The sequence below is a fragment of the Pundamilia nyererei genome, unplaced genomic scaffold, assembly GCF_000239375.1.
Source record: "Pundamilia nyererei isolate P.nyererei 1_Seehausen unplaced genomic scaffold, PunNye1.0 scaffold00211, whole genome shotgun sequence".
NCBI lineage: Eukaryota > Metazoa > Chordata > Actinopteri > Cichliformes > Cichlidae > Pundamilia > Pundamilia nyererei.
Window position 1 is genome coordinate 333,379 of NW_005187612.1, and position 25,330 is coordinate 358,708.

The 25,330-nt window shown below is 39.8% G+C and overlaps 1 protein-coding gene across 3 annotated transcripts; it reads left to right on the forward strand.

Annotated features, from left to right (window-relative positions):
- Positions 1 to 3,268: 3,268 nt before the first annotated feature.
- On the forward strand, positions 3,269 to 23,861 carry LOC102209800 (uncharacterized). Of its 3 annotated transcripts, none has more exons than XM_005748022.1 (12): positions 3,269 to 3,365; positions 3,629 to 3,695; positions 15,620 to 17,070; positions 18,399 to 18,646; positions 19,632 to 19,840; positions 20,071 to 20,231; positions 20,441 to 20,544; positions 20,661 to 20,721; positions 21,761 to 21,849; positions 22,444 to 22,569; positions 22,856 to 22,956; positions 23,097 to 23,861. In XM_005748022.1, exons 2-12 carry the CDS (start codon positions 3,634 to 3,636, stop codon positions 23,623 to 23,625), a joined length of 3,141 nt encoding a protein of 1,046 aa, XP_005748079.1. In that variant the 5' UTR covers positions 3,269 to 3,365; positions 3,629 to 3,633; the 3' UTR covers positions 23,626 to 23,861. The 3 variants fall into 3 exon arrangements, with proteins under 3 accessions (XP_005748079.1, XP_005748080.1, XP_005748081.1); XM_005748023.1 differs by having other exon boundaries at positions 18,399 to 18,604; XM_005748024.1 differs by lacking the exons at positions 3,269 to 3,365; positions 3,629 to 3,695 and adding an exon at positions 5,033 to 5,109.
- The last annotated feature ends 1,469 nt before the right edge of the window (positions 23,862 to 25,330 follow it).

Here is a 25,330-nt window from a genome sequence, read left to right on the forward strand (position 1 = left end):
ATGTTTAGACGGCTTCAATGGGATGAACTTTTTCTTTTCTTTTTTTTGCCCGACCAAATATCAAGTTTAAGCATTGACCTGTCTGATTAGGAAGAATATGTAATATTTATATATTTGTTACCCATTTAATTTATTGATATTCAACAACAGTCTGTGGTTTTGCCATTTACACTGACATTCATCGTTTGCCTTTTTTTAAAACCACGTTTTCTTGTTACTTGTATATAAAAATATATAACAGCTATAATTAATCCCTTAACTCTGCAGTGTACAATCTGATGTCAGTCCTGAAACCTCCCAAATAGAAAATGTAGGTTTTTTAAAAATTGAAATACAAGAATTAATTATAAAGAGGATTTCATCAGCCAACACAATAGCACATAAAAACAGCTACTATTACTACTAAGCACTGTACTCATGTACACTTATATATATGCACATCTGTGAATATGTTGCTGATAAATGGCAGCGATGCAGCTCAGAGCTTTTATACCAATGATACCAATTTATATCCCGACATGTAGTTAATGTATGAGTACAATGATGTTCTACAATTTCATACATTATATTACTATCTTATTAATACAAACATCTTTTTTGTTTGAGTATATATTTCACTGTAGTTAACATTTAATTGAATTAATACTATACAATACATATTCATGTCTGTTTCATTTTGTTGCATTAACATATTTTGTTGAATAACCAGTAACTGTGACTGTATATGTGAGGTGGGTAAAGAGTGCAACATTTGTCTCCACAATGGAGTAAATAAAACTTTAAATTAGTACAAATGAATCAAAATGACCTTAAAGTGGTGGCGCTTTTAGTCCGGCACTTAAATGAATGCATAGCTCTATATTGCCGATTATACCTCCGTGCTATAGTTTGAGCAGCAAACTTGAGCCGTTGACGTTTTCTTCTACTCGAATATTTCTCCATAAGGGGGTTTTGCTTGTAACTAATTTTACACCAAAACAATGTTGATTCTGTAATGATCCATCTGAAAAACAACAATCACTTTCATATTCTTAAAATCGTCCTACAAATATCACTTTTATCTTAGTTAGAATCATCATAATCCATTGTATGTACGTAATTTTGATCCTTCAGATAGTTACTGAAGCTATTTTAAGATTCAGAGGGGGAAAAAAAGTCTAGTTTTTGTTCAATCATGTTTTGCATTTATCTTTGGGACTGTCAAAATGCTGTGCTTGGTACAAAATCCACATTTGAAAAGCTCAAAATGATGCAGGCTAGCTGCACACTATGGCAGTCTGGCTTTCTTTGATATACTGAAAAGCATGAAAAGCGTGCTTTATGAATGGAGAAGCCTTGCTTTGTAATACAATGCCATAAAACGTGTCAATTTCTCATTTAAAAACACTGCTTTAAGCCCACTCTTTTGATAAAAATGTCAAACAATTCCTCTGACACGTGAAACTAAACTCAGTAGAGTTTCGGGGTCTTGATACAATACAGGGCCGCCGTGCTGTGGTATCACAGGGGAGGTTTGAAGATGATGATACCGGGAATCAGAGCCCGTGTCGCACCTATGCTTGCACCCCACGCCGCTGCGAAACCAAACCACCGCCATGCACACTCATGACTGACTCTCAGTCTGAGTCTGACAGATACAGATGCACCTTTTACATCACAGTGTCATGAAGATACATGACCTTTCTTAAGCTTTCATGGAACACTGCAGCTAGTGAAATACAGTACTGTAATTTAGTTAGAGTGGAAAGCCAGAAAGCAAAGTGAGCACAAGATATTCTCGTTTCACACAGCAATTACAAAGCCAGTCGCTAATTTATACTAATGAACAATTGAATACACCTCTTGTTTTGGTAATATTCATTCGTATATACAAGAGGATTTATTGCCTAGATATACACACGTTTTAAACTTGTTCCCAGTAAAGACTTTGTGTAAAACAAAGGTGTAAAACTCCTTTTAGTTCATGGGACACATACAGCCCCATTTCACCTGTAAAATCAATACATCACAAACGCCCCTCCAAAATTTCCAGTGACTTCAGGTGTAAAGACGTAGATTCTTTAACTCCGACTTGTCCATCGCAAAGATTTTAAAAAGGCATTAAATAATTTTTCTCATTTAATGACCATTTATGAAATGATCCACTGCCTCTCATTTAATGATCACTGAAGATATCTTCAGGGTTTTAAACTGATTTTCAACACACTGATTCTACCATCAACACATACGCATCACAGGTCACAGTGGAAAGATGCAGAACCGTCACACCTATAGATTTTGTAGATAAAGAATACTGGTATTTCACACCTTTATGATTCATCTTATTCTGACCTAAAAATAGTTGTAATTTTCCAAAGGTTTTAACTGGTATTAATGAGCCTGGACAGCATTTTTTAAAGCCATCCAGTGAGCTGAATATGATCTTTTGGCAGGTAGTTCTGGCCCTCTGGCCACAAGTTTCACACTGCTGTTGTAATCACTTTCACTCCATACTTACAGTGAGCCAGGTCACCATATCACCATATATTAGTATAGGAGCAAGAATTTTATTAGAATACAGTAAACTCGTTACATAGTTTAATGCATTTGTTAACACTTTCTAAATATTTGTTACTATTCACCCTGGAGAAGTGAAGTCTTAATTTATTTATGATAGCTATAGATACAGTGTGTGAAAAATAACGCTTAGTAAAGTACAAAAACATCCACTCACCAGCCATTTGATTAGTTAGTAGAGTTCGGTAGGAGGGGTTGGACGCCTATTTACCTTCAGACTTGTTTTAATTCTTCATGTCACAGATTAAAAAGGGTGCTGCAAAATTCCCTCTGAGATTTGGGGCGATAATAACACACAGTTGCTGCAGATTTGTCTGTTGTACATCCATGATACTCAACTCCCGTTCCACCAAAAGATGCTCTACTGGATCCAGTTACAGGAGTGTCACGTGGTGTGGTCTTCCGCTGCTGTAGCCCGTTTGCTTTATGTGCTGCTTGACCAGAGATGCCCTTCTGTAAGGATTGTTGCCTTCATGTCACCTCAAAGCAATTTGGCTATTCTCCTCTGACCTCAACCAGATAGTCTCACCCAGAGAACTGCCGCTCATTGATATTTTCTCTCTTTTTTTTTAGCGCATCCTCTGTAAACCCTAGAGATTGTTGTGTGGGAAAATCCCAGTACATCAGCAGTTTCTGAAATACTCAGATCAACCTGTCTTGCACCAATAACTACATCACGTTTAAAGTCATTAAATCACTTTTCTCAGCTTGAACGTGTCTTGAACGTGTCTGCGGGCATAACTGCACTTGGTGTGAGTGACTGATAAGATTTATTTTTTAAGGAGGAATTGTACATAACGAAGTGGCCGGTGAGTGTGTTGTGCATTGTCTTTATTTAGATAAACAGATAAAAACACTGACACCAAACCTATTTCTACAGCAAGCCAGAAGCTAAAGCCAGAAGCTAAATAACTTCAAGTTAACTTAAGCTTAAAACAAAAGTTAAAAATCTCTGTTAAGCTAACAAAGCTCACACAGAACATTTTTTCCCATTAATAAATACTCCGAGTTTCTCTCCTATTCACTGTTTTTTATCCTTTCCCTTTCTTGTCTTTTTTCTTCTCTGAGTCAGATTTTATGCCAGCCCTACCTCTCCTGCTAACACGTTCCCCACTGTGCGGCCTTGAAGCCCGAACAAGGTACGTTGAAGTCAAAAAATATCTAAATATACATTTCTCTTGGAATTGGTAAAAACTTCTTAAAGAAATGTGTGTTCACCCTTTTTTGTTGTGAGACAGAGAACTTTAATAAAAACAACAAATAGGTCCGAAAAAATAAATAAATAAAATAGGCTAGCTTGACTTAATGTCGAGGTAACAAACTAGCTTGCAGCACCTTAGCTAATTAAAATGCTGCATCATCACGGTCTAATTTATCTTATGGCGGTATGAACATATTTAGGCGGGTTTTGAATGTCAATCCAAGCTTTATTAGTTTTTTTTAGCTGATATTTTATCCTATTAATGACAGAAAGATGATTCGCCTTTTTCAAAATGCTTGTAATAAGGCGAAATTACATAATAAGTTCATAATTAAATTGCCATTTATGAGCAACATTACTGATTCCAGGCTTCAATTGTTTCAAATCAGTTTCACAGAAGTAAAGTTTATTAGCCAGGCTATAATTGCACTACTAGGTTCACCTGCAAATCAATTTTGTGTATTTATTAAAGCACTTTTATTTACGTTGTTAGCTTTAGAGGCGCCAATAAGTAGAATTTAGTTCCCTAAGATCTAGCTGCTGCTCCGTGTTCCCGTACTCACTCACTGCTGGCTGCAGACGGCCCATTCATCATAAATGTATGAGAGTTGTTGTGATCTTCTCAGTTAACTGATGGCAAGAGAACAAACAAGCATGTTTCCTCTAATGTATTTAACTTTCCCTTTCGCTTAAACTGAACCCCACACCAACATTGATTTTAACTTCCTTGTCTGAGAAAACAAGAGAAACACCATATATTCTGTTGTAATGGCAAATACTTTGACCATACACAGATCGGACCTGGACTCTCTACCAGACTGCAGTATTTAAAAGCTGATTATTCAGTGCATTTGGGTTTCTCTGGGGTCCTGCTTGTGTTTTAGGGTGTGTGTGTTTGGGTGTGTGGCCCTTTAAAAACAAACAGACCAAAAGAAGACCATAAGAAAAAATGAGGGATGAGAGAGGAGAAAAAACACCCACTCAAACTGAAAGTGTGCATATGTATGCATGTATATGTATGTGTGTGTGTGTGTGAGGTTAAAGCCACACGCCGGGGTGTTTTTTCTTCTCTTTCCAGCATCACTATGACACAGCTCGTAATACACACACACACACACAGAAATGCATGCACACATACACACACACACATACACGCACGGTGGCGTTATGACAAGGTTGATCAAAGACTGAAAGAGCGACAGGCCGATCATCTTTGGTGAAACTACGTTTCTCTCGCTCACCGTGTCACTCTCCACCCCTTTTCTCACACACATGTCTACCTACCAGCAGACCATACACACATGCATTTCACTGCCACTGGGACAGCTCTCCTCGTGATGACAACTTAACAGGTAAAAAGACGGTTTTTGTTCTAATTTCAGTGTTTTTGTTTCTTTAAACAAAGCACTGTGGGGCAGGACTGTTTTTCAGAATACATTTAGAGAAGATTTAACGGTAAAACCCTGGGTCCCAGCATTAGCACAGTTAGCATACTCACGCAGAAATGAAACACACCTGTCCTGTCCAGTCTTAGCTATCATCATTTACCAGTTAATTTAAATTCAGCAAAATTTAAATTCAAGGTGGACTTTTTTCCTTTTTTTTTTAAACGATTAGATATTTGTAGATTATGTCTAATCTAGTTCAGTCTAAATTCAAACATACAACATTTATCCATGAAGAATAGGATATATATTCGCAGGAATATGCATTTTATACATTATAAAAGCTGCAAGTCAGTATTAGAAGTGATTCATAATATGTTTGTACAGCTCTTAAACTTTGAGTAATGACCTAAATATGCAGGCGCGTCTCCTCCTTTCGCATTACTTGGACTGTTTTAATAAAAGCATCACTTTTATGCTTCCACTTAATCTCCTGAAAGTCTGACTGGTAGGTTCTGCGTGCATTAAATGTTTTGAGCAGCTGAAAAAGTAACTAGAAAATTCTTTTCTTCTTTTCTTTTTTTTCTTTTTATATTTTTCAAGTGACAAACTGCACACTGCTAAGTCTCAACATTACTTGTAGCATTTCAGTGTTGTTAGCCACAACATGTTGGTGTTTACACCAAACATGCTCTTATAGAGAGAGGCTTAAAACCACAAGCTTGACTTTGTTCATTGTGAACATTGTTAAGATGAAATCTGGGCCTCTGCTTACCGCTGACCAGTTACATATAAAGTTGTTGTAGTGTAGGTATTAGCCAGACAAACAGCTGCGTGTATTATGAAGTATTTATTGAATGTGGCATTGTGGGGTAACGGTGTGAAACGGCTCTTAGTCAGCTTTTAATGTTTCGACGATATTTGTTGAAGCCGTTAACATCGAGGTGTTGGAAGTTTTGGATTCTGTACTTTTCTGTTTTAAGAATATTTCGGCGATGTTAATCGTCTCCCAGTTGATTTAAATGAGGTGGACCAAACTTTAGATGAAGAGTTTTCCTTGTTGTTGCTATTTTTGTCTTCCTCCGCTTTTGTGACCTTCTTTGACATCTGCAGACAGAACGGGGGCAACAACTGCCTCTTGTGTTGTTTTTTTTAAAGTTAGGAAGTAAGGCTTCAGCGCCTGTGGCAATGATTAAAAAACATATATACAGAACTTTTTTAAATGCTCGGCTTTAAAACCCGTAGTTGAGAAACCACAATTAAGTAAAGTTATTATCTTTAAATGACTTAATTAACATTACTCTGGCCTTTTACACTCTTTCTAGAAGAGGAGGTGAAATGAGGAAGCCAAAGAAGCTGCAGTACATGCTACTTTCACCCACAGACATAAGGTGTAAAAGGCAAGGACGATTTCCAGAAAAATTCTATCATTTGTTCATATAAGTTCAGGCCACGGCAGGTATTCAAAGCTACCGAGTGAAGTAAAAGACAAGACGAAATTATTGCGCAAGAATACACCGCCGCCGCATTTAAATGCAGTAAAGTCGCAGACTTTAAAGTCTTATCGTACTCTGTCAACTTTAAGCATTTCGATGCATTCTTACCCCAGTCGGCTTTGCAAAAAGAGCTCATGTCGGGCCTGTGAGTGAACACTGACATTCAATCTTGCAGCACATTTTAGATATGCTCAGTCTTGGCCTCTGCCCTCCACTTACTCTTGACACTGACTTTTTAAATCAGGGAGCGTAGGGTTTTTTTGCTTTGTCGATTTCCCCTTCAAGTATCAAACGCTTTCCAATACTTGCTGCAGAGTCACCTTCCTGAAGCACCACGCTGCTGCTGCACAACTCCGGGTAGGAGCGTGTTGCGTGTTTTTAGTGCGTCTGCCGTAGATTTTAGTCGAACAACCAAAAAGCCCAAATTTGGTTCAGTGACTGAATTTTCTTTCACTTTATTTCCCACACGTGTTCTTACCTGCCATGTGATGTTTTTTTCGACAGCGGTTTTCACTTTGCCATAAAGCTGTAGCAGGTGAAGCATCCGGAAGGCAGTTTTTGTAAGTACAGTGTCTCCCTTCTCAACCATGGAAACCTGTATCTCCCTCTCAGTTGTTGCGGTGGCCTCTCTTACAGTCTGCCTCGCAGGATAACTTGGCCTACGGAAGATTTGCACTTCGCCCTAACAGTTGACTTTACGGAGTCTGATAATCATCACCCATTTTTACATTTCCATATCCTGAGTGGTACTTTGTTCAAACTAACGTATTTGTAAATTGCTGTGACTCAGGTTAGGCTGGGTCATCTGCTGATCAGAAGCTTTGTGGGTCAATCGCTGACTTCTCCAGTTCAAACCCTGAAATTTGAAAGATACAGAACCCTAAACTGCGATTGCGAGTGCTCATAGTTAAAAAGCGCTTAAAGGCACAGATTAATGTGATATGTGAATTTATATGGGTGAAAACACAATACGTTTGTATCAGTCCAGCTACCAGATTCATTCTTCTTTAGCTGCAAACCTGCTGCAGGAATTACGATAAAGGTGGCGAATACTACAATTCATTATTTTGTTTTATACTAGAAAATAATGTGAATGTGGCCCATTTGGAGAGACTTGTTTTCACCTTGAGTACTTTCTTACAATTTGTTGCGAAAAATTCTAAATTCTTTGCATTAATTTCATAAAAAAACAAAAGAATAAGACGTGAAAGATTCTGGGCGCCCAAATATCTCTCTCTCATTTAGAGCTGTGTTTTTTGCTCTGCTGCTGTTTCTTGGGTGCTATTGTATTCATACAGACATCAAAGTCACTGTGTAGCGTAAAACAGGTGTTAGGAATGCTAAAGAGGTGCACAATGAGGATAACAAACAAATAAATTCATCATTTAAGAACAAAGAAACACATCAATACAATTAGCAGCAGAGAGAACATAGGTAGATGCAAGCACAAGGTGCTTTTACTCTCTTATAGTTGATGCTATCTAATATGAATGCACCAGTTACTGCCTAACCACTGCTTGTGACCAGTTTCCAGTGGCCTAGCTGATAATCATCTACAGTTCTTCTCATCGGAGGTACTGTGTGGTTGCACTCATATCCTTTAGTACATAAGGGCACCTTTTTAAGTAGTGGATGACATGATACTCTTAACACCTTTTAAAAATCCTTATGAGCTTTAATTTGTTTCCTCTTAACTGTGTCACAGAAAAGTTTTAAAATTCTTTGTCCACTAGGTTATAGTGTAATATATTACATAGAAAACTGATGATAATGTCAGTGTAATTTGTTTTATTGTGATTGTTTAAAAAAAAAATCTTTTAATATTGTTACATAGTACCACTTTCTTTAATGAAAGGTTAGTTATACTAGGTTATCTTAATGATAATAGTAGATTTAGCACGGGTAAATTAAGGACATTTTATTAAGCATTTCTAGAACTGCAAATCAAAGCCCATTATGAGTTTGATATCTTCAGAGCTCTGTGACAGCTTTCCGCCCTATCCTGAAGGGTAGTTTATAGGAACTGGGCTATACTGGATATTAAAATGCAACCTACACCCATATATTTCAGTCGCATCAGATTTGGTAAAGTTGCAATTTTGTTTGTGGGGGTTCAGTAAGATTAATGTTGAGTCACTGGTAATGTACGAGTTCGGTTAGCCGATGTAAAAGTGTCAGTTTTGTCTTTCTTTTTGGTTTAGTGTTTCAGCTCTCGCTATTACCTGCGATTAGGAAACTGAAGCCGTTTTCACACACAAACTTTTCTAGAGAATTGCAAAATGTTCCGCCTGCGTTGAACGATCGGACATTCAGCTGCAAAACCCATGCGGTATCTAATGGCTCCGATTTGAGAATAGCTCTGGTGAATTTACAGCTGTTGATGGGTGGTCCCGTGTCCTGCAGTCCGCACGGTCAACAGCAATGTTCGGCTGGGGGGTACATTTGAGAAGAAAGAAGAAAAAAATAATAATAATTTGGATAGCGTCCCTACTTGACCTTCACATTTTCAGCGGTTGTTGTGCGACTTCAGCGTTACTGGTTTTCCAGATTTTCCCGAGAATCGACTATCCACAGATTCCAGCTTTTTAAAATTGACAGTACATTTGCAAAGCTGTACATATAAAAATTAAAAAATAAAAAAAAAAACAAAACATTTTTTTAAATGTGCATATGTGAAGACTATGGCTTCCGGTCTAGATCTGGCCTATTGCAAATTTTGATTTGGTCCACATTTGAAATTATGCTTTTTGGCCTGCCTACCTATAGCTGTAACAAATCGGTCTCCACTGCACCTGAAAGCTTACAAACCGGCTGACAAGTTCACGTTAAAGGGCGACAACATTAAGAGAGGTTAGAAATTGAATACTTAGAGCATCCATTGGCCGATGACGCGTCGATCTCTCTGGCCCAAATCTTGATGGAGCTGTAGAGGCTTCATCGATCAAAGATCTTTGACTTTTAATGAAATTTCCCACACAGCTTGTCACGGTTAGGCTTGTGAAACCAGCAATGTGAGACTCGAATATCCAAGAACAAAACTAAAGATTCCTTATTTCACTTTAAGTATTTGATTTTAAATGCCATGTACTTAGCAGGAATAACAAGGCTTGTGAAACAGGTCGCTTCCTTGCACAACTGTATTCAGACTTTATTATTTTGATTGACTATGTTAGGTAAGCAGGTTATTTGATGATGTAAGATGGCCATGATGAGACATGCAATCCACAGTTAATCCAAGCCTGTCAAGAAACACTGTCTGCGACTGTGAAACCGTTTGCTTTCACTACTTAAGTTAGAAGTTAAGGGGATAAATTCTTGTATGTTCTGCATTACGTCGATTCTTCTGCTACAGCATCAGTTGACCCCTGTGACCTTCATGCAAATGGATGTAATTTAAAACGGAGAGCTTTGCAGCTGTGTGCTAAATAGGTTTGAGTCATGATTGTTACTAGCTATGATAGTGTAGCTGGTCTCATTTTTTTACCCGGTGACTCGTGTGTGTGTGTGTGTGTGTGTCATGTAGTCCCGGAGACATCGTCTGTAACAGGAACTACCACAAAGCCGCTTGTGAGTACTTTCGCAGGTGTCTGTGCATCTTGATATTGATATTTTGTCAACGATATAGTGTCACAGCAGTGCAAAATGAAGTTACTAAACTTTACAGGTATGCAGCTGAGCTCCTTGCTGAAGCTGGATGTAGTTCAACTCGAGAATACTGAGGACTTGTGTGGCAAAAGTAGTAAATACCACTGATTACTGGCCCAGAAAGCCAAGGTGTTAACAGAAGTTGCAGTTTGTGTTACTAAAAGGCTTCTTATTGGAGATTTTATCCAATATCCATGCGTGGGGATAAGACTTTAAATGATTATATTATTTGGATCATATTAAAGCTCCACATTTAAATATCTATTCACCAGCTCGGCCTTCAGCGAGCGTGACCGTAACGTTGTCGTCTGCCTGCACCTATGTACATAAAACATCATGCAGCAGAAAACTCGACGTTTTGAAAAATCTTTCATCATATTCAAACAGGTTTCATGACTTCTGCAGCTTCTGAAAGGCCGAAACAATCTAATGGGAGATTTCTCAACAGTTTTAGGCAGTGTTAGTTTATTAGAGCTCTCCATTTATAAAAAATATTTTCATTTAAACGTTTTTAAATGAAAATAACTTGTCACTTTTATACCAGGCTAAAACCTTTTGCGCTTTCTTTTAAGTCGTTAACTTGTGAAGAAGACGAAGAATCACAAATTTTACATGAAAGAGGTCTGTAGCACCTCGAGTACATTTGCACGCAGCGGGGTCTCTGAACATTTTCTCTTCTGCCCTGTGATCTTGTTTTTAAGTAATAAGCTTCTTTTTTTCCCCTAGTTTGGGGAATGACTAACACACGAAGAGGAAAATATGCCATATTTCCAGCCTTAGAGGTTTTTGCATGAAATACATCAGTTTTCAGTGTAGTGGTTTTAGAACTTTCCTTCCACTCGCTTTACATTTCAACCAAAGCTGTAGACGTCTGGTGTTTCTGCATTCGTATTGTGAGAATAAACATAGTTGCACATATAAATCACTGGTTAGGACCCCAAAGATAGAGCGTCACTGCGCTGGTTCTTAAGTGTGCAACTAATACTTTAAAAATAACAACTTTCTGTCAACACTTCAGCTTTTTGTTATAAGAGTCTAATGTAGGTTTGACATTGTTGTCGATGCGGTGTGTTTCTAAATTGTTAATGAAAGGGAAGCTCTCGACTTACACTTTCTGTAGAGAAAATATCTTCTGATTATTCCGAGACGCTCTCTGCGCATCTTATTATATACTTTAATAAAGGAACGCGTTCCAGTTTTGAAAAACAATCTGTCTCACCTGCTAGTTGTATGCTGAGCAGTTTGGTAGCAGTTTCATTATATACACTGTATGACTTTTTAGGCGATGTTAGATTTTGTCGTAGTAGCACAGAAGATCGACAAGGTTAGTGAGAGGCGCTGTTCAAACGGCATTTTTTTTTAGTGAAATTGTCTGCTTCGTGTTTGTTTCAAGTTCTCTAATCCATTACGTTCCTCTCTTCCCGCTAGTCATCGCTCTTTTTTTTTTTTATAAGTGACGGAAGACAGACAGAGATACGACTCGGAGAGAAAACACGAGAAAAAAAAAGTCCAGAAGTGCTCGACTCTTTCCCCCTCCTCTGCTCCCGCAGGTTTTCAGGGTGAATTCAAGAGAAAACTAGAGAAACGTCTCCCCCGTACATCCTCCTCCGCACTCCCCTTTTATCCTTTCACATTGTTTCATTCACACTTTTTTTTTTTTAAAATTCGGCTGTTTTCTCAAGGTGAATTTATTTATGCAAACACTCGTTTGCATCAGATTCAGACACAACATAAGAAATCTCTGTAATTAAAGGGTCTTTAGAGCAGTTGAGGTTTCTAAGCCCTGAACGTAATACGTTAGTGAGGTGAAGAACAATTTTAAATTGCAATAATAACAGTAATAATAAAGCTTTTAGTTTACTGCCCTTTTTAATATTGAAATACATGATTCCATACAACTATAATTTTATGTTGGCATGATCATCAAAGTAGTAATGTTAGGTTAGAGATAAAGAGCCTGAGAAACCCACTGTGGTGATTCAAGTTCATCTTTACAAGTAAACTCTGGAGGAGAAGACTCTCCGTGCCACTTACCAGTTCACTGTACTGCATTTGGTCTTTTGGTATTTGAAAGGCGTCAAAGACAAACATTAAAAAAGATAAAAGATTTAAAAAAATAGGGACAGCAATCTCTCAGCACTGTTAGAGAACAGACAGCGTGTGTCGTATTTAAAATCGAGTGTTTAAAATCTGATGAAATGTTTCACTCTGGCCACCACGAAGCCTTGAAAGAACACCTTGTAATTTATAGAAATAAAATATGGGCATTTAACATATATGCTAATGTTGAGGTTGATCTGTCAGACAGTTGAGTAGTTACTGCATTATCTATTATGCATGTTAATACTGAGGTTTGCAGTGTGTAATCGCACTGTACAAGTGACCTCAGCATTAACATGACCACCTACACACTCAGATACTGATTTTGATTGTTGCTGGATTATTGGATCATTCAATACTTATAACAATTCTTCATTTATTACAAAGTCACCCACCTCTCTAAGGACTGGACTTGAAATATTTCCAAATGTGAGCAGTTGGACAGTAAATGTCCCGGCTAGTGTGGCTATTAATCAAACAGGCATCCCAATTTAACTGTCTAGGATACTTTGATAATGCTCAGTTTGTTCAACTTCGTTTTTGTTCATTTAATATGTAGAAAGAAACTCATGCACCTGAAAAATATGCATGAGTTTAATGTTTACACAGATATTTAAAGTAAGAGAGCACATTGGCACAGGTTATATGTGTACAGCTGGTTCCAGTTTTATGAGCTGTATATAATTGTATATACATGTGACTGCTGACTGTATACACTGTACAGATCTTATATACTTATACTACATGTGTAAATATATATTAGTTCACTACTTTTTTGTCTTGTTGTTTTTAACTGCTCATACTTCCAACCCTTATGTTTTTTATACCAACCACAAAGTATTTTATACCTTAGCACTGCCAGTCAGTTAACCACATAGTATATTTAGATCCTTGGCAGTGATGCAGAAGGCTCATTTTAATTTCACTGTAATATATTTAGGGACTCGAGTCCCTCATGGTCTCGTGTGTGTTAATATGACCGTGTGTGTGTGCGTCTTTGTGGCAAACGTTGCAGCTCACAGAATTGTGGACCTGCCGGTGGTTGTGTCTGAGGTCGTGAGTTGGTGTTTTAAGGTGACTACATGACATAACAAAGGCAGAAAATGACAGATTAGCAGTTAAAGGTGCATACTATGTATGTGTGTGTGTGTGTGTGTGTGGCTGGTGAGTGGGTGGGTAAGTGGGTGGGGCTGCAGTGTTTAGAGGGTTCCCTGAACCTCATCGTTTGTCGCCGTCTTCCTTCCTGTTTCATTCTTTCTCACTTCCTGTCAGCTGACTCAGCCGGAGAATCTTGATCTGGTAAACATGTATGCTACCGCCTCTGCACACGCACTCCTTCTATATCACACGCACACACACACACACATAAAGTGTGCTGTAGCTAGACAATGCATGTACATCCATATATACTGAACCACACCATGTGTACCGGAAAGAAACACAAGTACTTTTAGCACTTGTTACATGGTCAGAGTTGGTTACTGAGCCGTAGAAATAGAGCCCATGTAGCAAACATATAGCTATATGTATATAACATTAAAAACTGTTATTACTCCAGAGTCTGTGATGAACTGCTTTTGAACACACCTCCCCCCTCAAAAACCCCCCAGCATAAACTAAAAAGCTGACAACAAATGAAGGGATAGAAAGAAAAGAAGAGGCAGAGATTAAAAAAAAGGTGGCGAAAGAAGAAAGACGGCATGAGAGACAACAAAGTTGGGCGCTCAGTGAGAAAAGAGAAACAAAGAGATAAGGCCAGGCGAAGAGGCGGAAAGAGACACAGAGAGATGGAGGAGGGGGGCAGAGAGATAAAGATAGCTGAAAGGAGGGAGATCCGTCAGCGTTTGTTTCCTCAGGATGTGGTTACCACGACGACGAAAAGGCAGCGAGGCAACATCACTACCCCGCTGGTCCTCTTTGACACCTGCAAGTGTGTGTGAGTGTGAAAGGCAGAGTGTGTGCGCGAGTGCGTGTGTGTACATCTGTTTTCAGTGAGTAAGTAAGTCGGTAAATGAGTGTATCGCTGTGAAAAAGACAGACTATAAGAGCTGTCCATTTTGCCTCAAGTGTGACAGACAGTGTGTGCGTGCATGCGTTAATGTATGTGTGTACTGTCAAAGGATGCACAGTAAGGGGAGAGAGAGAGAGAGGTAGTAGGAAGGACTGTGTGAGAGGTCGAAAATCTGAAAGGGGAAATAATTAGACGAGCAGTCGAGACGGTGGAGAGGCAGAACGAATGATGACAGCAGTAAGAAGAACAATAAGAATCCGAAAAAATGAACAACAGAAGACAAACTTCTGTGAAAAGGAAATTAAGCGCCAAAGACTGGTAAAAAAAAAGAAAAAAAAAACCTCAATACGTATACAGTGTATTTGTCGCTTCATCTCATCTTACTTGGTTCTTTCTCTGTCTGACTCACTCAGTGTCCTATTTAGAGCAGAGTGTGGTTTCAAGAAAGAAAGAAGAAAAACCAATGAAGACTTAAAGATTTAATGCAATGTAAATATCTGTATTTGAACAGTATAATGTCAATCACAGTATCAGAAAGAAAAGTGACTGTCATGAAACTGAAGGAGCGTATTAATTTTTCTTTTCTACAGAGCACCGACTGGTAGGAAAATGCCTTTCTCTTCAGTCACTTCTCTGGTTTTCGTGCAGCGTTCGTGCATTTTTCTTTAGACTATGTTGCGGACATTTACTATCTCATTGATGATCTGATTAAATAAGGTGCAAAACTGTGTAGGTGTAAATGCTCAACAGGAATGTGAATGATTAGAAAAATGAAAATGGACATTTAAAAGACGTCTCTAATAGTTAAGAACTGCAGCAGTTTGTGTGACGGCGTGAGACTACCGTCATGATGTTTTGTTTTAGAAACAGTAGAGTAAGAAATCATCAGGCCATTTAAAAATAAAGTTAAATAACATGTTGCTAGCTTGATGCTGTGGTTACTAAGTTGATGCATGTGTGAGTCTGTAGGCCTGTTTGAATGACCCAGCTATGTTAGTGCTGCTTACTTGGTTGTTTTGATTGTAACAAGAACACATGTGGTTTTTAGCTAGCTCAGATTTTGATGTCGGCAAAGATAGAAAGCATAACAATACATGGCACAACTGATCTTTCCTATAGGTTAGTTATCACCACACAAGTCATCTACTTTGCACAGACGGCTAATTGGATACTTGTTTATCAAATTTATGTTTTCATACTTAAGCTCTGTTTTTGTTACCTTCAGGCACTCTAGCAAAATCCAGAGGCCCATTATGGAGGATCGTTCATCGTCCACCCAGTCTTTCTCCAACCTCAACCACCACCGCCACCGTCCATCGTTTTCTCTCACCTTTGCCAACTGCCAAGGCTCTGAAGCGGGATATCTGTCATCTCAGCCTGGCCAGGATCCTCTGGAGCAGTACGAGTGTAGAGGGGAAGAATCCACTGCTTCGTTCCTGACATCAAACGCCTCCTCTGTGACGAGCAAGACGAGTACTGGGGGGGACAGAGTGTTCCTAAGCACGAGTGCCAGCAGTTTGGATGGAGATGCTAGTTTTGGCCACCTTGATGGAGACGGTGCCTTAGGCAGCCATTTTGACGACTCTTGGTATGGCAAAAAGGAAGCTTGGGAGGATAAGGATAGTTGTGAAAGCACCACAGATGGGAAAGGTGATTGTTACAGTAACACAAATGATGTTTTTTACACGATAAACTGTCCGAGTGAGGAAGGAGCGAGGCGTAGAGTCAGAGCACCCTATAATAATTATGCTCACGTAAAGAGTGAGCCTAAAAGTGACACTGTGGTTTACAACAGGGAGGGTAACGTTAGCCACTTTCCTAAACAAACTCCGTCTTGCAACAGAACTGGTACAGTCAGCTTTAATGACAGCAGCGTAGATTATTGTATGATGGACGCAAGAACAAGTGATAATTATTTAGGGAGAGATGACAATTATGGGCCCAGTTGTGGCTCAGGTGAGGTTCAGTTTCAGCCAGCAGAGGCTGAGGGACATTGGCTTAATGTCTCTCCCTCAAGTCAGGGAGAGGCGAGGTGGAGAGCATCAGCGGTCAACCACGCGCTGGCCTCAGGAGCCCTCCCGCAGAGATCGCTTATCGGCATCAACAGCAGGACATACACTCAGAAACTGGATTCCTTCTCTGAGGCCTTTCTCTCCCAGCGAAAGAGAAGATTTCCTGTGATACCCGGTGGAGATCCCTCTGGACAAATCTGGGAATTTGGAGTAGGGAGAGGCGAAACCCCAGGACTGGTCAAGTCAAGGCAAAGCTGTGCTTTTGACTCAGACACCTGTCTGCCTCCCTCTTCCTCTTCTTCTTCTTCCCCTGCTCACCCCTCCTCTCTTCCATCTTTCCCCTCTCCTCCCACATCCTCTCACTTCATGCCTTCTGTTCTTAGCCCTCCTCCCACACCTTTACCTCCTCCACCCCACTCGCCCTCCAAAATGGACTCGCCCAGTGGATACGGGGGCACCGGACATTCAGTCTCTCAGGGAGAATCACTTAGTATGCTCCAGTTTTTTGCCTCCCGCATCTCATCCGCACCTTCTGTCCACTCTTCTGGGATGATATGGAAGCTTCCACTGCTGTCGCACAGCTTTCCACAGTCATCTGGTGACCCCGGCAACATTGAATGCAACGTAAGAGCCTCCCATGGTGACGACTATGGCAACATGACAGGTATCGTATAGCTTTTTTTTTTTTTTAATGAAATAATGAAGTAAGAATCCAGAAGAATACATTTCAAGCTTGAAGGATAAAGACCGCCCACAGGGTAAGAGGGGGATTTTTATTATAGTTTATTTGACTGTTTGAGAAAAAAGAATCAGGTTTTTCCCCCTGTAGAGGTCAATTTTTAAGATTTTGTTTTATTTCACTTCTTTAACTTTCAGACTAAAATAAAATATCAAATACACATTTAGTTAATAATTTTTTAACATTTGTACTTTTGGATATTTATGCAAATAAATGCATATTAAATAAGATTGTGTCTAATTTGCATATATAAACATACAGTTTTAGCAAAAAAACTACTCTTAGCTTTGACTTTAAATACTAGTTTTAAACTAATATGAAATTTTACAGCACATATATTCAAAAGAAACTTTCTTAAATTACATTTTTCAGTAGAACTGACTGAATTTTTAGGAGAATTTACTTTAAATTAATTTTCCACTTGTATTCAAGTCTGTAAGGTTTCTATTTAAAATAAACTGTACACATTCACAGCCTGTTTTATAAAGCATCCTTTTCCCAAGAACTGGCAGGCTGCTGACAGTATTACTGTAGTACTGATTTACTAATCGATAAATGATAAACAAAATCCCCTTAGTCAATACGTTTGACTCTAATATGACAATGAAATGAACAAACAAAGACCAACTTTTAATCTGGCTTCATATTATGTTCAGACTTGTGTTGTGGAAGGTGGTGTATTTTTAGAAATACAAAGAAAAATTGCCTGAGTCTAAGTAAACAGCGATTTTTTATTTTTTTTTTACCTTCTTCCCATGTTGTGTCCCCTTTAATTACCTTTATTTTCCCCACTTATCAAAAACCACAGGTTAATGCCCACATGTAAATTTACGGGACATGTGGGTTTTTGTAGGTGTGCGTGTTAAGTTTCCCATTTCCCTTATGCAAATCAGGGTTTCACTTTTCACATTTTCACAACCAGAACCATTCGTAATAGATGCATTTCATACATACATTTGAAAACAAGCTCGTCAAAAATGAGCAGAGCGAAAATGCGGGTTTTTCTCGAAACTCGATCGTTGTTTTTCTGCGTAACAGAGAGACTTTAGTGTGACTTTCTCACTTTTTTCTCGCTTTTGTCGGTGCACAGATATAATGACTTTTTGATGATTTTGTTTGTCTGTGTCTGCTTGCCTTGGAATTAGACAGTCAGACAAATCAGTAAATAATAAAGCCCTGGCAGCCTCATTATTTGCGTGCACACTCACTGCACTCCCTTTACTAATTTCTTCCTCCCGATTATGTTTTTCTAGCCGCACGCGACATTCTTCAGTCTCCTGAATCAACCCTGCTTACGCCCTCTTCCCATCGTTTATCCCTTCACCAATCCAGAGCCCTATGCTCCTCCAGTGGTCCATCCCCCAATTCCCCTTTCCATCTTCCCTCTCATCCCCATCATCCGTCTGGGGAACATCACGAGACATCAGAAAAGACGTCTCCTCATGTTCTCACCCAGAAAGTAAGGAATGGACCCGCCAGTCTAAACCAGTCAAATCTGCAGGTATAGCACACTTACCAGTACGTGAAATAAGACGTTTTAAACTTATGCATTGATACTCAGGGAAATTGTTTCGTTCAGTTTGCTGGGTTTCAGACAACAAAAGCAATATCAGCTTTGTCTTCACATATGTGAGGTCCAGCTTTGGTCTGCATTAAGACTAATCAGGTTCTCAGGTTGTATGATTGCATAAAAGATAAAACCTCAGATGATGGATAACCTACATTAGAATATATAATTTTATATATGTTGCTAAATCATACTTGAGAACATCTTTGCATGCAAGATTTTACAAGATCAATTTTGAGCCTTGTTATTGTTCTCTATGTTAGAGAGCCACAAAATTACCTATCCACTACAGAAGTAGTGCAGACGCAAACTTCATGTCTCAATGAAGATGTGAAACTAAAAGAAAACACATGTAATAAAAATATAAGCCGTGGCATGCTGCTGTGTTTTAATTGACACATTTTCTCACCGTTACTCTTCCATGGCCCAAACTCAGGAGATCAGTTAGCGAGGAGGCAGGCGAGACTCGCTACAGCTGGAGAGGCGTCGCAGTCAAAGTGGGCGGATGCCTAAATGCTTCTTTGTCAAGAAATTACGTTAGCTCCAACTGCATTACTGCTTCTAAAACCACAGCTTTTTATTTTTAGACATGTTGAGTAGATAAACTGTGTAAACGAGACAGACATGGAAATGGTGATAGGCCTGTTGTTCGCTTTAAGTTAGAGTAGGCTGTTGCTCGGGCACCCTTCATATTTGTCTCGGCGTACATGAGAACACACGTGATCATTCAGCATGCATGTTATAAATTTGATGTTGGCCTTTTCTCTGTATTTGTAGCACAGAAGCATCTCTGATCCCGTCAGCTCTTACACTTAGACCACTGTGCAGATGTTTCTAAAGTCTCGCCCCAAAATGTTAGATTATCGTGCCTTAGATCATCAAGGATATCAGTCTCATTTTTTTCCTTTTGTTCTCAAAGCAACAAGACAAGCCAGTCTACACTGGAAAGCCTTTCCCCAGCCTGCTTCGCTCCTGCAGAGGACTGAAGAGGATTTGTTACACTCCTTATCCGCTCCTCAATCCTGCCCGCAGAGGAACTGGGCTCTTCTCCTCCATTTCAGGTCTCCATCACAGAGAGGAAGGAACAGCGTGTGAAGAAGAGGGCGAAGAGGAGTGCAGCGTGTTTCGGTAAGTGCTAAATATCAGAAGACTAGTGGCAGCAACACAACAGTTGTTACTGTACTGCTGGCTAGGATAATAGTTATAGAGAATCAGAGCTACAGATGTTTTGTTAATGAGAAAGCATTAACACATCAACGGATATATATTTAGGTACCTTAAAGTTTATATTGTTGTCTTTGATGTCTGTTTTCATATTTGCGCTCCATTTGTTTCTCTTTTTGTTCCCCTGCTTCCAGATTTGTCAATGTGGGTCCAGATTTCCAGGCTAATCTTCCTCCATGCTTAGCCGATGGCAAACAGTCAGCGCTGCGGTCACCAGACGAAGAGTCCCTTAAGGAACAGTTACTCTGGAAACCATTGGACAAGAAAGAAGAAACTGGTGACTTACCAGGTCAAGGTAAGCAGCACACAAAAAAACAGTCCAGCTCAGGACAGTGACTGCACTTTTAAATTTTGTGGAATTCAAGGACTTTCAACATTTTAGGGAAGCTAAAATGTCAGGGCTGAACTCAAAACAAGTTGATATAAGTGAGCAAAATAATAAAGTGTCTCTAAAATGAACTGGTACTGAACTGATTAAAATTTACTGGGTTTATCTGTGCTCAGTGGAGAAGCTGCTGTCCATGTGCAGTTCCAGCTGCCTACCAGGGGGAGGCAGTAACTCCGAGCTGGCTCTGCACTGTCTGCACTCTTGCCAGGGAGACACAATGGTAGGAAGTCTTTCTTCCTTTTCTTTATCCTTTTCTTTTTTCTTTCTTTCTTTCTTGGCAATGTTGCATCCCTCATTTTCTATTCTCTCCATCTTCCGCCACTCCCTCCTATGCAGGCAACACTGGAGATGCTGTTGTTCTCACAGCCGTCACCAGCAGGAGACTACCATTACTCTGGTAACCTTTGACCTCAGTTTAACTCACCTGCTTACATGACTCTTTGGATTGACAGTGTCTAGTTACCCAGAAAACAGTCGTTTCTCAGAGAAAAATACCATTTACATGGACTAAGCATACCTACTTGTAACATTAAAAACAATAGTTTTTGGTTTTATGAAAATGATATGTTATTATCATGCTGGCATAAAACTATGGACATTTTAATTGGATCTCCATAAAGTCATGTTGCATGACTTTTTATTCTGTCCACCACTACTCCAACCCAACTTTTTACTTGACGATGATGACAATGATTATTACTATTATTATTAAAAATATTATTGTTTTGCTGTTATGCATATAACAATGTTCTTGTTGGTGAATGCTTGCCTCTGAGGAAAACAAAAATTGTCTTTGCAACAGCAAAGTCCAATAGTGGTATTACTTGTAGGGGTTTGATTGGAGGGGTTAATGTGTCTATAGCCATCTATATCAGAAGAGTAAAAGAAGTCACATGATCTGGACATGGGTCTGTGTTCAGATGGGATACAGTTTTTCTAACTAACTATCTAAATAACAAGGTAACAGCAAAAAGCGGTGAAGCAAAACTAGCTAAAACATGTTGTGATCGTAGGCATTTACCTCTTGTGTTTCTCTGAAACACTAAGCAATGTGAGACAGCAAAGGCGGAACAATTCTCACTGTGCGTACAATGAAGGCATTGTAGCAGCTTAGACTTCTCTCTACCTCAATCACATACCACAGCCCCTCCCCCTTGCCTGGTGCTTTTAAATCCACTAAGAACCATGTAAAGTACAGAATGGACATTGTTTTGCATGGTAGTACCCATGTGTTCCTGTAAAAAAAGCTTTAATACTCTAAATGCAGGCAGTACTGTTCACAGAGACAGACTGCAGATTTATTGTTCATCTATTTGTCTTTCACTGTCAAGTTACTACATGTGGTAGCGTTGCTTAATATGTTACTGTGACCCTGTAGTGTTTCCTTTGATTTCTCATGCACCTTTTGTCCCTTCCCACTCTCTTGTTGTGCGTAGGCTGTGATCTTTGGACAGATACTGAAAAGACTCTCTTCAGTGACGCTCTCGGGACTTATGGAAAAGACTTTTCACTCATACAGAAAATGGTAAAACACAACAAATGGTTGTTGTTTGTGCAACACGATGACACACGGCACCATAATCAGCCAGCAGTTTACTGAGATAAAAATAATTATTTGTGGGTCAAATCAGCGCATAGAATGAAAAACAGAACTTCAGCACCACAAGTATTCTGCTGGTTACTTCAGGGTGAAACAGTATGTTCCTCAGATGCAATTTTCTTCTTCTTCTTGCCTAAACCTGTTCAGTTTTTGGTGTCTCACCACGCATATTACTGGACTGCATCGTCTTCCCCAAAGGGCCTTTTGGCACTTCAAGGATCAAATTACTAACCTTGCTGTTCATACACAAAAGGCAGTGGCTTCACCGCCCGAGCCATCAGCGAGCCAAGTACATGTTGCAACTCGATTCACAAGAGCTGCAGTTTGCACACGAAAAGTCTGGACGAAATATCTGAATGTGTCAGGTGATTTTTTGCTTCCTGACACATGTCAGTTCATAGGGCCTTTTTAGCCATATTTACAGCAGAAGCATAGACTGATTTTATATTCCTGTGTCACGGTGTAAGACATATGTTATGTGGCAATAAATCGAGATTGGTATGTGTGTGTGTGTTTCAGGTGAGGACTAAGACAGTGTGTCAATGTGTCGAGTTTTACTACCTGAGCAAAAAGCTGCAGGACAAGCAGAAGAAACAAAAGGAGGAGGACGAGCGACGAGATGTAGAGCTGGATCAGCAGAAAAGTGTAAGAAACATTAAAAGAAGCCACGAGGAACTTAAAATTGCATTTTTTCCCCCTTTTGTCAACATGTTCTGTTTACTTCTTTTGCATTTGAATGCCCCGTGTCCAGCTTTCTTTCTCCCTGTTGTTAGTTCCTGTGGTGGTTTGTCTGTTCTCATGATATTATAGATTAGAAGCTAATAGGATACAGGGTATTTGGACTATTCGTGTCGTCTAACATTAAATGCGTCACATAAATGGAGCTCACAAATCAGAGAACGCTAACTCTTAAGTGCTCCTGTTACTTTAGGTGACGCCCATGTGTCAGCCAGTGGACAAACAGTTTGCTCTGGAGGGGGCTGTTCCTGTGACCCCATTGGCTAGCTTCTTCCCCTGCAAGTTGTGTGGCAAGTAAGTAGCACCAGTCATAAGAAAGGAAGCTTGCAACAAACTTTTTTCTGTGTTTGGCATCAGGGCAAACAAACAGATGGTTTTCATTGTCAAGCATTCTTTTAAATTCCGTCGTTCCCTCCCCTCCTTGTTTGCTCCAGGATGTTCTACAAAATCAAGTCCCGTAACGCTCACATGAAGATCCATCGCCAGCCTCAGGAGGACTGGACCGACAGGCGGCTGCAGCACCAGCTCCTCACCCAGCGTCTGGCCCTCAGTCGTCCCACCAACCTCATGCCCACCCCAGCTAGTAATCTGCTCCCAGCCCAAGCTCCGGCTCCAGCATTTACCTCCTCTGATTTTGCCGGAACGAGCAGCAACAGTATTGTAGACAGTGTCCACAATTCTGTGACCAATAACAACCCCGGCGTTCCCAGCAACGCTAACGTCCTAGATCCCAGCACGGTTGTATCTTATAGCAGCATTGCTCCTCCAGACTCTCATGGGATCGCCAGTATTGATGGCAGAGACTCAAATCAAAGCGAGCCCACCACTGTCTTACCCTTCCATCAGTCATGGGGCTCCTTCGGACATCCTCCAGACCAAAGTGCCTTCTACTGCAACACAGGGGGTAAGGAGGATGTTGGAGCTGAGACAGTGGGGGGGAAACAGACAACTAACTGGCAGTAGTGGTCAACTATCCCACAAGCATTACCACCACTAAAGTCTGAAACGTATTCAAACTTTGTGTTTAAGTTCAAACTCGTGTTTTATTCAAACTTAAGTACTTTTATGAAACATTATCAAAAGATACATTTTTGCTGTAAATCCTGTACTTAAAGGTGTTACATATTTAATTGTTTGATAAGCATTTGATGTTTGAATAAATGTTTAAATTGAGGATTGTTTTTTAATCATTCTGTATTTGTTTAAATGGAATAAATGAAACCTTTTTTTTAGGTCTAAATTTTTATTCTTTTATTCTACAACGGTTTGTCTTATATTGGTACAGTCAGTTGTTAAGCTCCTTGGCGCCTCTCTCGAGACCACCTTTCTGCTGATTGACTGCTCCACATAAAAGGCAGCAGGTGTGTGAAGCTGTGTGCATGAGATGACCACATTAGTGTTATTTTTCTTTCTGACATTATCCAAAACCGAGACCAGAAAATAATTTATTTAGAGTATTGTCAGGTAATTCATCACGTGTCCTTGAGCCACAGTGACTCTCCCCTTATTTCAAAAATACCTTAGATTTGAAGGTTTAAAATTCAAGCAGGGACTGCAAAGGTAGACGTTAGCGAACACAGACACACAAACACACACACAGAGCACGTTGAAAGGGTTTGATATAACACCATAATGGGCTAATATTGACCTTGAGAGACCATCTTCTCTCTTACAGCCGTCTGAGTGCACACAATTGTCCCGTTGATGGTTAACTACAGTGACTCTGTGTGCATAAGTGTGTGTTTGTGAGGGAGAGAGTGCATGTTGTTTTTCATAGAAACTGACAGGAAAAGAGAAACTGTGCGAGGGTTAAGGATGATATTAAAACTCCTCCATCCAAGGCTGTCTTTTTGAAAACTGCACAAAAAGACAACTCGGAAAAAGCAGATTTTCATATTTCTTTTCTCCGTCCTCGTGTTTATTTCTCAAGCGACTGGGTCAGCTTTGGTCCACCAGGTGGTTTAGGCTCTATCAGGGTGCTGAGTTTTCTTTGGTCCGCTATCTTAGTGAGAACTATTACCATCAACAGAGCGATTAGTGCGTTTACAAAGGGTCCCTGTTTGTTTGTTCGTGGATATATCATTCTGTCCTTCTAGGTGCACTTGTTTAAAACACTTGGGAGCAGGTACTCAGTGATACTGAATATCTTTGTTTCGTTTTTCATGTATTCGTATTGGAGCATTCCATGCTTGACCCTGTTTTTGCCCCTGATAATAGTTAACAAAGGCCTTTGAAGTGAAACGCTCCCTCCTCCTGACAAAAGTCCAACATCTCTGGCACATTTTTGTCTGCCCTTCTTTTGGCATAACGACGTCTAACTACTTTTAGAGTGTGAGCTGCTTCTGCAAGCAGGGTTCTCCTTTCTGTATCTTTTGCACATATCCTCCTGCAGAGACAAAGCATTATCATCGTATTTCTAATATGATTCATATTAAGGTGGGGAGACAAAATGAGCCTTTCGTTCACTCTTATGTCGAGAAGAAGGGGAAGCAGGAGCAACAGTGTTGGCCTTTTTCAATGAGTAAGAGAAAGTGAGAGTGCACAGGCTTGCAGATAATGGGGAGAGGGGGAGCAGACCAATGAGGAGAGAGAAGTGGGACTGAGGAGAGAATAAACAAGTTTCTGAGCAGTATCCATTCACCTATTCATAGCGAGCAGCCCCCACCAC